The 14,664-nt window shown below is 53.2% G+C and overlaps 2 protein-coding genes across 2 annotated transcripts in view; both read left to right on the forward strand.

Moving 5' to 3' along the window:
- Positions 1–1,341, forward strand: part of EXOSC10 (exosome component 10) — a 42,292-nt gene extending 40,951 nt beyond the window's left edge. The window contains exons 24-25 of the mRNA XM_027843970.1: positions 188–264; positions 1,194–1,341. Of these exons, the coding sequence (XP_027699771.1) occupies positions 188–264; positions 1,194–1,224 (108 nt within the window). The 3' untranslated portion in view covers positions 1,225–1,341. The remainder of the gene's footprint in view (positions 1–187; positions 265–1,193) is intronic.
- Positions 1,342–3,819: 2,478 nt separating this feature from the next.
- Positions 3,820–13,755, forward strand: SRM (spermidine synthase). The gene is made up of 8 exons (XM_027843997.1): positions 3,820–3,994; positions 4,990–5,110; positions 8,318–8,410; positions 11,153–11,306; positions 11,714–11,797; positions 12,342–12,487; positions 13,240–13,362; positions 13,638–13,755. Exons 1-8 carry the CDS (start codon positions 3,852–3,854, stop codon positions 13,653–13,655), a joined length of 882 nt encoding a protein of 293 aa, XP_027699798.1. The 5' UTR covers positions 3,820–3,851; the 3' UTR covers positions 13,656–13,755.
- The last annotated feature ends 909 nt before the right edge of the window (positions 13,756–14,664 follow it).

The following is a 14,664-nucleotide window of genomic DNA, read 5'->3' on the forward strand; positions in this document are numbered from 1 at the left end:
CTGCCAGGGTGTTTGGCGATTCTGTACTTGGTGCAAGGGAAGAGGGAGGGGCGTGGGTGCCATTGCAATCACTTCTTGATGCTCGAAGGCCTGAGCAATTGGGCAGCACAGTTAGCCCAAATACAGTTTCCTACAAGTGTTGAAGCTGTGTGAAGTTACTCATGGCATGGCATCCTTATCTTTTCAGAAATGTGCTGCAGTAGGCAAACTGAAGCAGCCAGCGGGAAACAGAAGCAAATCTTTCGTGTCTGGAAAATCAGAGAGGTGTGTTGGTGTGCCCGCGTGTTCCTCCCAGGCCCAAGACAAGGCCACTCAAGACCCTGGAAGGCGATGGGGGTAGGGGGGCCGCTAATAATGTAGAAAGCCAGACTTAACCCGGGAGTGGGGGGCCTCTAGGCTGTGCCTGAGAGAAAAATTTCAGATGAACTCCTGGAAGCAGGGGCAAGGGGGCCAGGGTTGGCTCGCTTTGTCTGTGTCCACAGGGCCCAGTACAAAGCGAGTGCCTTATGGTGTTTGCTGGCTAAATGAATGCTTGGGGGAAGTGACTAATTTTACACCCGTGATCCAGAAAGTGAAGGCACTTGCCTGATGGACGCCTCGATGGCTATGGCAGAGCTGGGCTGGGCCCTCTTGGCTCCTGGGTCTATGAGGCTCTGGCTGCCTTAGGGCACCTCTTAGGGCTTTGAGAAGGCTCCAGGTGGGGTTGAAGGTGGGTGGGTGTGTGTCTGTGTGTGTGTGTGTGTTAATGTGGTATGTGTACAGGTAGCGTGTGTGAGTGTGTTTGCTTGAGTGTGGGTGGGTTTTTAAATGACAGAGCCCAGGATCCCCACAGAGTAAATGCTGAAGGATGGCACACAGTGAAGCTGCCCTAGTTTCTTAGCAGCCTCTTGTGGAGGCATCCCTCCTGCACCCCCAGCCCACAGGCAGCTCTTACCCTGGGGGAGCTGGGCCAGAGCCAGAAAAGTGGGTCACTTCCTTCTGGAGGGGCGTCCTCCTCTGAGTCCTGGATCAGATGGAGCCCACTGCCTGAGGCTTCCAGAGGGTGAGGGACTGCGTGAGGTCAGCCAGGTGTGAGGTCACGAGGGCTCAGGCTTCTTGACCCTAGAGGGCGGCCTTTTTCATGAGAACTGAGAATGCCCGTGAAGCCCAGAGACAAAAAGTGATTTTTCTTTGTTTCCCAACATTCTCTGCAGAGGCTTCAGGTACAGCTGGCCAAAGAGATAGTGTTTGCGGCCCAGAGATGGGAGAGGAGCACCTGGGACAGCGAGAGAGCTTTGGGCGGGTCACGGAGGTGCTCTTCTGTATGGACCTCTTGTTGAAATATTAAACAAAGAATTCTTACTGGAAGGAAGCCAGGTCTTTTCCTTTCCTTGTCAGCAGAGAATTTTGGAAATTATCTGTCATAGCCCAGATCACCACCACTGAGGCATGCAGGGCTGCCTGGGAAGGGGGCGGGGGGGGGCACTGCCAGCACACGGGCCATTGCCCTCTGAAGCCCTGCCTGGGGCAGTGCCTGACCCCACCTCTATTCTCGGGCGTTAGGCCCACTATGGAGTAGTCACATCTGTCGCTGCCTGGCTGGAGCTCTGCAGCATGCCCTCACTTCAGGCAGTGGCCACGCTCCCCCAGACCGCGGAGAGCGCCCCGAGTTGGCAGACACCTCGCCCTGATCAGAAGAGCCTGTGTTGCTGCTTCCCAGCCGATGGTCGGTGTACATCGTTACCCCCAGAGCCGCTGTTTGCCAGCCGGTGTTACCGGAGAGGGCGAGGGGCCCCTCCAGCCGTCCTCCTGTAGGCCGTGTGTCCCAAGTCTTGTTCAGGGCTGTTGTCCTTTTCTGGACACGGTCTGCTGTCCTTTCTATGGGAAGGCGATAGGTGGAGGTGGCCGGGAGATGATCCCAGGACATCCGCTCACCAGCCCCTGCTGTTCCCGACTCCCACACTCACTGACTTTATTAAGCCCTGGGCTGGAGCCAGCCACGTAGCTGGCTGCCGTGCTGGCTGCCGTGCTCGGATGAGCAGCTGGAACCACGTTGGTTCCACCATTTAATAAAACATTTTTTTGAATTAAACTCATCTCATTTGCTAAATTAAAACTTAACCTTCTGGAGTCTGGGGACTGCTCTGCCATTGCTCTCTAGCAATAATCTTTTCAGCCTTAAAGCCCGTTTCTTGTCTTTAAAGGAGAGAGCCTAGACTCGCGAGTTACCATTTGTGCAGCACTGAGTCTGGTTCACGTACAGAATGTTTACATCACTGAACGCTTATTTGGAAGAGGGGCATGGGGGGGAGGGGTGGCACCCAGCAGCCTTCTCCACATGGCTCAAAGTAGGCAAGGCTGACAAGAGCTCGACAAACTTCCATGGCAGAGGCCTTCAGGTCCTCAGCATTGTAACCACATGCAGGGTAATTAGCATCTAATATTCTGTAATTAACATGCTTAATGTGATTCTGTTTCTGAGAAGTTATTTGACATTTTCATAAAAGCAGAAAGCATATTCACACCCAGAGAGCAAAGCCCGGTTTATCAAAAAATGATATGCCAGTCTCTCTTTGGTGTTGAATATGTATGCGTGTATTTTGCCTCTTCCAAAATACCGATGGTAAAATTAGAAACGCTCATTTAGGGGACTTGAGCATCATTTCAATTCAGAGGCAAAACAGCATTTTCCTCTTATTACTGTCACATCCCCAGCAGTGTGCTAAGCTCTCAACGAATCCAAACGGGTGGAGGTGGGAGGAGGGAAAAGTATGCTGAATTTATCTTCGAATTATGTTCCGTTTAAGTTGTGTTGCTGTGATTATATGTTTAAAAAAGATAGAGAACCAGAGCTCCTAGCAAGCCACACTATTGCAGCCCAGGCTCCATCAGTGATACAATCTAGGCTTCGGCAACAAAGTAATCGTCCTCCCAACAATGTAACTGGATTAATTTCTTCTTGGTTTTTAAGAATTTCAAAGGCCCTTAGGGACTTGTCAGTTTCTCAAAGTCCGGACTGAGAAAAGAGGGCATCGGAACGTTTGAGCCTAGATGGTCTGTCTTAAGAGACGGACCTCCGATTCCCACCCTCAGCCCCACTACACTAGGAAATGGCAAGCCGAGGGCGTATTGAAGCTGAAGCCCCCTTCCCTAGTTCCAGGAAAAAAAAAAAAAACCCAGTTGCACAAACCCACACCCCAGCTACTGCTTTACGGGCTAGATTCCTCTGGCACGTTTCCCGCAGCAGCCTCGATAAGCACCACTAAGCGTTCCTCGTCCGGGCTGGGGCCAAGGCTTGAATGGATGCGGGGGAGGCCGAACAGGCGGCCAAGCGCTCGCTCCCAAGTGCCTTCTCTGCACCCACTGAACAAGCCTGGGGCTGTCCGCAAGTGGCTGCACCGAGGCCATATCCCGGGCACCTGGCCCGCAGGCCCGCACTGGGGGCTAGCGGAGGACGGCTGCCTTGCCCCGGGACACAGAAGCCCAGAGCCGGACCCGCACCCCAAGCCCACCTGCCTTCCCCTCCAGCCCCCACGTGGCCCCACAGAAGAGTCGCACAAGCCTGCTAGCGATGACGGACAGCCCGCTCCAGCCACTAGGCGCCCAGGTGCAGACCCGCGGACCAATGAGCGTTCGTGGGGCTGGGGTTACTTTTGGGCTCGCTGGTTGGCCCGCGGGCCGGCTACCCGGCGACCATTGGTGGAATCCGGCTCCTCCCCTGGGCCCGAACACCGCCCCTCCCCTGCCGAACACTGTCCGGGCCGGGCCCCCGGGTTAGGCTGCGGCGCGGGCTGGCGGGAGGGCAGACGGGCGGGCGCTGCTGGCCCCGTTGTGCTGCGGCCGCCACGGCCTGTGTGTCCCCCGGCCCCGCCATGGAGCCTGGGCCCCCAGCCATACGCGAGGGTTGGTTCCGGGAGACGTGCAGCCTGTGGCCAGGCCAGGCCATGTCCCTGCAGGTGGACGAGCTGCTTCACCACCAGCGCTCCCGCTACCAGGAGATCCTGGTCTTCCGCAGGTACCACGGCCCTACTCTCCTCTTCAGTCCTGCCCAGGCCTGGCTCCCACCTTCCGCAGCCCCAAGCCTGGCTCTGGCCTGGTTCCATTCCTCCGCCTTGCAGGACCTGGCTCCTTCTCCCCTCTGCTACCTCCTCCCTGTGGTGCTCCCTCCTGCCCTTCCAGGTCTGCTCCCCCTACCCCCCTGCTCTGCTCCCCACTACCCTACCCTGCCCAGTTCTGCTCCATCGCCTACCTCCCTAGCTGTGCTTCTTCCTCTACACCCCCCTTCCCAACCCAGTCCTCACCCGGTTTCCTCCTTAGCCTCTGGTTTTTGTTTGTTTTTTTTTTCCCCCTGCCCCCAGGGTCCTTCCTCATCCCAGTTCTCTCCTCCCTAACCTAGCCATATCCCATTTTCTGACCTCACTGGTCCTGACTCTCCTTCCTCATCTCTGATCTAATCTAACACTGCCCTGTCTACACCACCACCCCCTCACCCCAGCTGGTCTCCCTTCCAGGAATCTCAGTCTGACTTGGTGCTATGTACCCTCAGTTCCCATCATCCTGGTTCCCTCATTTCTCTCCATATTATACTTTCTATACAATCCCTTCGTTTTCTTTTTCTTTCCTGTTTTTCGTCCATCTCCTATCTTTTTCCCATTCAGGGACAGGGTTTTAAAGCTATCCCCCTTGAGGGCTCGTTTGCCTCTCTAGAAAGGCAGTCTGGGGGGAGGAGGGAAGATAGAGGAGGCAGAAGAGATAGGAAGTGGAGAAAGCCCAGAGGCTTGAGGCATCGAACTCCTATACTAGCGGTAGGTAGCTCAGGCCCACGCGGCTTTGAGACTTGCCACGTTTGCTAGTCTGGCCCAGGGACCAGCTGGCAGCTGTTTATCAAAACTCTCCTAGGGAAGTAAATTAATTGTCTTGGGGGAGAAGGGGGATGGGTCTGCTTTCTGTGTGTCACTAAGGTGCCCCCATGGTCCCTGACACACTCTCTCCTTGGGGGGGCTTCTGCAGTAAGTCCTACGGCAACGTTCTGGTGCTGGATGGAGTCATCCAGTGCACAGAGAGGGATGAATTCTCATACCAGGAGATGATTGCCAACCTGCCTCTCTGCAGCCATCCCAGCCCACGAAAGGTAATGGGCGAGTGTGCGTGAGGTCTTTGGGGAGGTGGGGAGTGAGGGTGTCACCATCAACGAAGTTAACAGGAAAAGGACTGAATCTGGACTCAAGGACTGGCTCTCTAGTTCTTTCTCAGCTCCTCTCTACCAGTGTGCTTTTCAGCAAATCACTTCATCATACTGGGCCTCAGTTTCCTTGATTGGATTAGACTAGAGTATGTCTAAAGTTTCTTCCTACTCTAACATGTGATTCCATGATCTTATGAACTTCTCACCAACCAGCTCTGGGTGGTTTTGAACCTATTAGGGAGAGCATAAAACCCTGGTTTACTGCCCCAGGAACTCAGCAGTTTGCCCAGGACCTAACTGATTTCTGGGGCCACTCACCCTGTCCTCCAGGCAGAAGAGAAAGGCCAACATCTAGAAGAGATCTGGGGTACTGAGAGTCCAGGCAGGTACAAGCATTTCTCTGAGCTCCTAGGCCCTCTCAGAGAGACCCTCCTGATGAGCTTAAGAAGGGGGGACACCTTATGGTAGAGTGGAAAGAGGCACTCTGTTCCCCACTTTTCAAAATGTTCTTTCCAGATCTGAATACATGATCCAAAGGGAAAGGAGAGTTTAGCCTCATGGTTGAGTCAGTTCTGAATGACAGGTCATAGGTCCTTGATTTAGAGCTGGAAGGGATCTCAGAGACCATCTTTGACAGATAAGGAAACTGAGGCCCAGAACAGTTTTAAGTGACTTGCCTCGTGTCACACAGGTAGAAAGTGGCAGGGCCATGGTCTGAATTTACCAGTTTCTCATTCAGCAAACATTGTGGGACAGTCCCTGCTCTGTGTTTACTTAAGAGCTCTGCCTTCTCCTGGATCTTTGATGTCTGTCCTTGGCTCAAGGTTTGGCTTCCTTCTGGGCCATCCTGGACATCAGAAGTAGATGTGTCCCCAGGGTTTGGGATCTCAGAGCTGCACAAAAATTGAGCCACCCCATCTTGGCCAATCTGTGCCTGGCCGCCTCTGCTTGTGCAGGGGAGAAAACGCTGGCTTGGGAATTAGTGAACCAACCCCTAGTTCAGATCTTGTCTGCTGCTTAATTGTGTGTGTGATGTTGGGCTAATTAATTGCTTAATCTTTCTGGACTTCAGCTTCATCTTGTTGAAATGAAATGGGCTTTGTGGCCCATTTTAGCTGGGAAAGGAGAACTAGCTATCTCCTGAGGCATCAAATTCCACTGTTGGGGGAAAAAAAAAACCACCTAGCATCAAGCTTAAATTGGTGTGTGCAGCCTGCATCTGCTCCATGGGGTCCAGAGAGGTCAAAAGAAATTCCTCTTCCCTGTAACAGCCCTTCCCAAATCCTTGAAGGTGGCCTCCCACAGTCCTTTCTTCTCCAGGATCAACATCCCCAGCTCCTGTCACTTGACACGGTCTCAGTCAGCTCCCTTCAGCAGCTTAATTAATGCTTGTGATCACTTTCCTCTGGGTGCCACCAATGTCCTTCCTTCCAAGGGGGGTGGCGCCCAGAAATGAAAGCCCTACCCTAGCCCTGTGGGACTGGGGCAGAGGGGACACTTGCCTCCTTGTTTCTGAATTCTCTACCTCTTAATGCAGCTGGAGATCATGGTAGCTTTTTTTATTTGGGGAGGAGGGGATGCCGCCCATCAAACTGTGGGGCCATCAAGCTGGCCTCCTCCTTGCCTTGTTTCAGAGCTCCAGGGCCTCTAGAAGCATTTCTGTCCTCTGCCCGTGCGTGACTCGGCTGTTCTTGAAGATCAAGAAAGATTGTATTGAGACCAGGGAGAAAGAATGTGGAGGGAAAGAGGTGGGGGGCTATGCCAGGCCTGCCAACAAGCATTTCTTTATTAAGTGTTTACTGTGTGTCTGGCCCTGTACTGAGTGTTGGGAATACAAAGATAAGGAGGAAAAAAGAGAGACCCTGCCCTCAAGGAGCTTACCTTCTAACCGGGAAGACCACACATAAAAGGCAGCTGGGGGGGGGCAAACCTGTAGAAGGTTTAAGAGCTGCATTCCATTCCATTTCCACCCCAAGGCTATGGCTGCAGGGAGGGAGGCCAACTGCCACACTAGAACCACCAGTGAGAAGGAAAACATTGGGCCGTCCCCCATGTTCCTCTCCTGCCCCCTTCCTCTGGGAATGTGGCCGAGGCCTGACAGCAGGTGTGGTGCACAGAGCCTGGGGTCAGGAGACCAGAGTCACAGGAGGGACCTTGGGAACCACCCCCCCTTTTACACTCGAGGAAACTGAGCCTCAGGAGGGAAAACTGATTTCCACAAGCGGCTATTGGTACCGAGGAACCCCAGCTAAGATCAAGACCCAGTGCTTCAAGGTGCTTGGCAAAAGCCACTCACCCTCCTCTGTGGGCCTCGTTTTCTTCCCCTGTAAAATGAACAGAGTTGGACTTCCCAGAACCTGAGAACTGGAAGGGCCACATGAAAGGAATCCCCTCTCTAACAGGCACACAGATCTAGACCAGGAAGGGACGGGAAAGGCCATCTATCACCTCCTGGGCTTTTTTGGGTTTGTTTGTTTGTTTTCAATGAACAAATCTCTTTCCTCCCACCTCCTTGGAGGAGAAAAAGAGAAAAGCTGAGCCCTGGTCACAAATAAACCTAGTCAAGTCATGCCCTGGCCATGGCCAAGAGATATTGTCTCAGTCTGTACCCTACGTCCATCGCCTCTCTGCCAGACACAGGTGAGGAAACTGAAATTCAAGGTTAAGAGATGTGCCCATAGTCACCTGGGTAGGAAGTGGCAGAGATGGGATGGGGACCAGAACAGAAGCCCACATATCCCCAGGCCAATGCTTCTCCACCACAACTGAATGAATGGGAGGGATGCCCTGGCCTGGCAGGGCTCCCTCACACCTACTAAAAGCATCAGCACCCTTGCTCCAGGGGTAGGTTGCTGCTTCCGGGGCACCCCTGACTCATTGCCTGGTAGGGAGGTGAGTCAGTAAAATAAAAAAAGATCCTGGCCAATTGGAGAGGCCAGCCTCACCCACTCCATTTCCATATGTTCTGGGTGTGGGCTGGGGTTGCAGGCCCTGAGTTGCTTCTCTGAACCCCTGGGTCCTGGATAGCCAAGTGAGTCTTCCTGTTAACATAAGGCGCCTGGCCCACTGGGTACAGGAAGGCCAAGTCCTTTTAGGCCCAGGGAGACACATACTCGTACCCTTCCCCTCCTATTTTTATGCTTCTCCCACCAGGTGCTAATCATCGGTGGTGGGGATGGGGGCGTCCTTCGGGAAGTGGTGAAGCACCCGTCCGTGGAGTCTGTGATCCAGTGTGAGATTGATGAGGTAAGTGGTCTTCCCGGAAGAGAAGGTGGCCAATCACAAGTCCATGTAGCCTTCCCCCCTCCCTTAGCATATCCCTTGGGGTACCGAATCACTTTAGCCACAGGACTTCCCCCAGGCTTCTCCCTGGGATCAACAACTTTTCAATCAGTCCACAAAGTCTGTGTGTGTCTGTGTGCCAGGTCATAGGATACAAAGAGAAAAACAAAGACTAAAATAAACTTACATTCCATTAGGGGAGACCAGGTAAGACAAATTAAAGATTTGCACAATCAAGTGTAACACAGTAGTCTGCCTTTTAAGTTCAATAATCTTATGATTAGGGGCAGGTAGGTGGCTCAGTGGATAGGGGAGCCAGTCCCCGAGTCAGGAAGTGTTGTCATTCATTGTTTCAGTCCTGTCTGACTCTTTGGGGGTTTTTTTGGCAAAGATACTGGAGTGGTTTGCCGTTTGTTTCTCCAGCTCATTTTACAAATAAGGAAACTGAGGCAAACAGTGAAATGACTTGTCTAAGGTCACACAGCTAGTAAGTGCCTGAGACTAGATTTGAACTCGGGTCCTCCTGAGTCATCACACATAAAAAATAATAATAAAATGAAAAAATTTTTAAAAACCACTAAGCAACCTTAAGGTTACCCACTTCCTTCTTTGACCATTCCACCCTGGAGTAATCAGAAGAATCTCCCTTGTGACCCTTTGTGTCCCTAATCCCTTCAGGGCCAGAGATATCTGTTTTGTTTGTTTACCTTCCTTGATGCATTTTCCCCAAGACCTTTTACACATTTGCCAAAAAAGGGAAATGCCTAAACTTTTTTAGAGAAATCTCTATTTCTGAATACCTCTCAGCTGAGCTAGAAAGGTTTTTTTTACCCTTCCCCAAAGTACAAGGTAATCTGGGATGTCTGTGGAGCTAGCGGCCGGGGAGCTTAGTGGTGGTGGAGGCTGAAGAGGCAGATACCAGACTGGATTCCACCTGCTCCCTGCCCTCAGGGAGCTAAGAACCTGGGGATGCTGATAACTGATGCTTTATCTCTTGCCCTCAAGGTTGCAAAGGGTTTTATCTCCTTTGATCCTTGCTACTACCCTATGAGTTATTGACCCAGGGATTCTTGACCCTCTTGAGGCCTGGAAGCTTAGAGAGATTTGCCCATGGCCACCCAACTGATAAATGGCAGAGGTGAAGCATCTGGTCTCCCACTCCCCCGACCTCTCTCCCAAGTCTGAGATTGAAGCAAAGAGAAATGACTTGCGCGGGATCACCTAGGTCAGAGGTCTGGGAGCCTGTGGCCTCGAGGCTACATAGGGCCCTCTAGGTCCTCAAGTGTGGCCCTTTGACTTCAGTTGCTCTTGAGAACCTAAAGGACCACGTGTGGCCTTGAGGCTGGAGGTTCCCCACCCTTGACCTAGGGTTTGGGTTGGGGGCAACTTGAATTTGGGCCTCTGAATTCCCTGAGATTTTCCCTCCCAAGAAACCAGCTTGGCTAGATCTTTGGTGCCTTGGGAGCTGGGGAAGATGAGTCAGCTCCAATCCCTTTCTCTGAATCTTGCTCATCTAAGCCTGGGCTGGGCCTATGGAGCTGATCGATGAGCCCTGCCCAGTGCCCAGCCCATTGCTGGGTGCAGAGAGCAGAAGATCAGTCTGTTTACCGTCTCCTCTGCCTTGGGTTTGAGAGCTGAGAACATGCTGGGTTTAGGGTCAAAAGCCCAGGTATCCCACCCTGGTCCCACTCCTTACCAGCTCAGCAACTCCGCCATCCAGGTTCCAGCCAGACTGACCTGCTCGCTGAACATTCCAAACACCAGCCCCTGGGCTGTTCTCTGCCTTCTGGGATTTCCCACCCCCCTCCCTGGCTACTAGCACAACCACCCCCTTCCAAAGCAAGCTTGTATTCACTAGAGGCAACCAGGGGTCCTGGTGCCAGACTTGGAACCGGAAAAGAGCTGAGTTTGAATCCTGCCTCACACCCTGGGCAAGTAGCTTCGCCTACCTGAGCCTCAGTTTCCTCATCTATAAAATGGAGATCATAGCACCTGCCTTAGAGGGTTATGGTGAAGATCCAAGGAGCAAGGAATGACGTAATCTTGAGAGTCCCACAGACGTGTGAGAGCTGTTACGAGGATCACTTTGTCTGTGTGTCCTTATATATGTACACAGCTCCCCGTAGCATGTAAGGTCCTTGTGGGCAGGGACTGGTTCCCTTTGATGTCTGAATCCCGTAGAGCCGGGCCCACAGTGCGCACATAACGCTTATTGAGTAACTGGTTAATCCTGACCCCAGGTGTGAGTTCTCCTCCCTCAGAAATCACTTTGTGTTTGTTTTTGTATTGACTTGTGTGTCCGTGTGTGCACACGTGTAGCAGCATGTCACGGGGTGTGGGGGGCCTCGTGTGTACATGTATGCACAATGTACAGAAGCATGACATGGTGGGGCTCAGGGGTACGTGCATGCACAATGTGCAGAAGCATGTCACAGGGGGCTTGTGTGTACACGTATGCACACGTGCAGCTGTATGTCAGCTGGGGGGGCTCATGCGTGCATGTATACACACATGCAGCAGCATGTCACGGGGAGGGACTCCCTCTTCCCTTGGGGTCCTTGTGTTGCCCACGCATCGTTGGCACAGAGGAGTAGCTTGACCAGTGCTAGCTGACTGGAGTCCTTTGAGGTGGCGAGGAGGGAGGAGCGAGCGGGGTGCTGGGGACCTGAGCACTGTGGGGCACTCAGTCCCTGCCCTCTGTCTCAGGATGTGATCCAGGTCTCTAAGAAATACTTGCCGGGCATGGCTGTGGGCTACTCCAGCCCGAAGCTGACCTTGCACGTTAGAGATGGATTTGAATTCATGCAGCAGAACCAGGATGCCTTTGACGTCATCATCACCGACTCCTCGGACCCCATGGGTGAGCGGAAGCAAGCCTTGTTTCTCCTCCCAGCTGAGGAGTTTGTCCGGGAATGGCAGTACCCTGGATTTGTCACCTCCCACAGGACTCCTAACAACCCAGAGAAGGGGCAGGAGTGGTCAGGGTGATCCCTGGCCAAGAGCTCAGCCCCGTTTTGTGGATGGGGAAGCTGAGGCCCAGAGAAGCACTCCCAGGTGGTGTCCTGTTCTTGGCCTCCTCCCCACCCATTCTCCAACCTCAGGCCGGAGCAGACCTCCCCATCCCTCTCTCCTCCAGTCCTCTTTGCTTCCACAGTGAGAGGAGGGTGCGGTGAAGATGTGAAGTCTTGGCAGCCAGGGTCCCGGAGTGCAGCCCCTTGTCTCCCCATCTCCCCCAATCCCATCTCTGTGGCTTCTTCCTTTGCTCAGGTCCCGCTGAGAGTTTGTTCAAAGAGTCCTATTACCAGCTGATGAAGACGGCGCTGAAAGATGACGGGATCCTCTGCTGTCAGGGTGAGCTCCAGGAGGGTTGGCCACCAGTCACCCTCCTTGTAAGTTTTGTTTTGACACAACAGGCGCTACTCCACAAAAACCTCCCTCCCTGCAAAGTACATCCCTGTGGGCAAAGTCAATGTTCAGTGCAGTGGATGAGGGGCTGGCCTTCGAAGCAGGAAAACCTGGGTTCAAATTCTACCTCAGGACCCTAGTAGCCATGTGCCTCAGTTTCCCCTTTGTAAAATGAGGGGGTTGGACTCTAAGGTTTCTTCCAGTTCGAAACCTGGGATCCCTAAGGAAGTCCCGGTGTTGGGGGAGAGGGAGGCAGTGGTGGGATGGCCTGGGTGAGTTCTCTCCCTGACAAGGTGACATCTCATCCTCCCCCCACTCTTCCCCATCACCAGATGACCTCCCCTTCCCCACCATCCCCAGGTGACCACTCCTAACATCCCCTCCTCTCCTACTTCCCCCCCACCATCCCCCAGGTGACCACCCCTAACATCCCCTCCCCTCCTCACCCCCCAGGGGAGCCCATCTCACTCCCCCCCCCACCATCCCCCAGGTGAGTGCCAATGGTTGCATCTGGACCTCATCAAGGAGATGCGTCACTTCTGCAAGTCTCTGTTCCCTGTGGTGGAGTATGCCTACTGCACCATCCCCACCTACCCCAGCGGCCAGATTGGCTTCATGCTCTGTAGCAAGACCCCGGTGAGCCCCGAGGCACCTCTCTTTCCTCTCCCCTTCCCAGGGTCTCTTCAGGAGGTCAACCAGTAGAAGAAAGCCTGCTGTCCTTGGGGCCTGGGTATGGAAAGGCAGGGTAGTTCAGTGGAGAGAAGAGGGGGCCTGGGTATCAATCACTAACTATCTGGGTGACTTTGGGTGAGTTGCCTGCTTTCTCTGGGCCTCCGTGTTGAAGCTAGGAAGCTGGACACACAGCTTGAAGTGCAGAAGAGCACGGGAATCCAGCTGGGTTGGAACCTGGCCCAGAATCCTGTATGATCTTGAGTAAATTGCTTTAAGCTCTCATTTCCTCTATAAAATGAGGAGCTTGGGCAGGCAGCCTGGTTCTGGCACTCCCTGTTCTCATCCCTGACACTCTCTGGCCACAGGTCATCCCCAGAATCCTTTGGTGCTTGACATTTTCCTAACACCCCCTCCCTCACCTGATTCTCCCATTCCCTTCCCAATTAGCCTGAGCTCCTTGACCTACTAGAGCTACATAGACCTCTACTCTGGAGTCCGCTTCTGTAATGCCTGGGAGATACTGATTTCCTCAGTTTCCTCATCTCCAAAAATGAAGGGACTGGATTAGACATTTAGTCTGGCCCTTCCCTGGTACCTCCCAAGTGTCAGGTCTTCGTTTCCTCAAAATGTGAGGAGCTAGACTAGGCAGTGTGGGGTTGGTTCCGGAGACAGAGGCCTGCGGCCCTGAACGCCCCCATTCTCTGTTCCCCACTCAGAGCACTAACTTCCGAGAACCAGTGCAGCAGCTGACCCAGGAGCAAGTAGAGAAAATGAACCTCAAATACTACAACTCAGACATCCACCGCGCGGCCTTCGTGCTGCCCGAGTTTGCCCGCAAGGTAATAACTAGGTGCCCAGTCACAGGGTCTGAGTTCAAATTCTGGGCTCTGCCATTGACTTCCTTGTGTGGCGTTGGGCCAGTGACTTCTGCTCCAGTTAACCCTTCTGGACTGGACAGGTGCCTTTTCAAGTACCTTCTAGCTCCAAATTCGAGTTACTGTACCTCAGCAGGAAAGATGCAAAAGTGCCCATCTCCTTCCCCCAGGGGCCTTTCCAACCCTGTGGTTCTTCACCCCTCTACGATCTGACGACCCTCCTTGCTGTCTTCCTCCAGGCCCTGAGCGATGTGTGAGGAGACCAGTGTGCCCACCTCGGCCTCTCCCAGGGACTTCAAGCCACAAGCGCCCATTCCAGGATGCCCCTCTTCCTGCTCTGAGGGCAGCGACTGGCACTCGGCACCCCCTCCCGACTGAGGACCTGCCCCTCGCCAGCCATCCCGCCCGTTGACCAAGTGTTATCGAACCCAGGCCATGATCGAGGGGCTCCCCGTGCCATGCTCTGCTGGGCGGGTGGGGGGGGGAGTACAAGATGTCTGTCTGTCTCTGTCTCTGTCCAGTCTGGTCAATTAGCATCTCTTAATATTGATCATCTGTGTACAGAACGCTCCTTCTCACCTCTAACAAGCCCCTTCACCAAACAGTGTATTTATAACTGAGTGGCTTGTCTGTGTCTCTGTTTCAAACCCTCAGGCTCTACCTCAAACAGAGAGTTTTCCATGAAGTTTCCACTGATACTACTGACTGGAGGCTTTCCCCTTCCCTTGGCAGTCGAGGCTAGGCAGGGGGTCACCTTGATAAAGTCTTGAGACCTCCAAATGAAGCTTGGCTTCAAAGACCCTCCAGTTCTAAATCTGTCGCCTGATGGTTCCTCATCTGTCAGAATGAACTGTCAGGTTGAACTAGTTCTCCAACATGCCTGCTAAACCAGTGCTAATTCTAATGGACCCTATTTAAATAGTCCTTTCCAGAGACCAGGGCTTCTAAAGGAGCAGTGACTTGCCCAGGGTCATACAGGGAAGGGAAGGGTAAGAAGCAATGTTTAAAGTCTGTAGCATATACATTGTGTAAGCTCTCTGAAAGCAAGAGCTTTCTTCTCCCAAGAGTCCTAGGTGGAAGAGACATTGAAACTTACTAGAAAGTAAGCCCCTTGAGACTCGTTTAGTCAGGCAGCGGAGGCCAAATTCAAAGGCTCTTGGGGCTCAGACTGGAGAGGGATGAGCTGATCCTGCCCTGAGAGGCTTCACAGAGGCTTAAGCTTGGCTTTGAATTCTAAGACCTGCTCTCAGGGTCTGCCACCAGAGC

This window comes from Vombatus ursinus, unplaced genomic scaffold (assembly GCF_900497805.2).
Source record: "Vombatus ursinus unplaced genomic scaffold, bare-nosed wombat genome assembly UNPS02014932.1, whole genome shotgun sequence".
NCBI lineage: Eukaryota > Metazoa > Chordata > Mammalia > Diprotodontia > Vombatidae > Vombatus > Vombatus ursinus.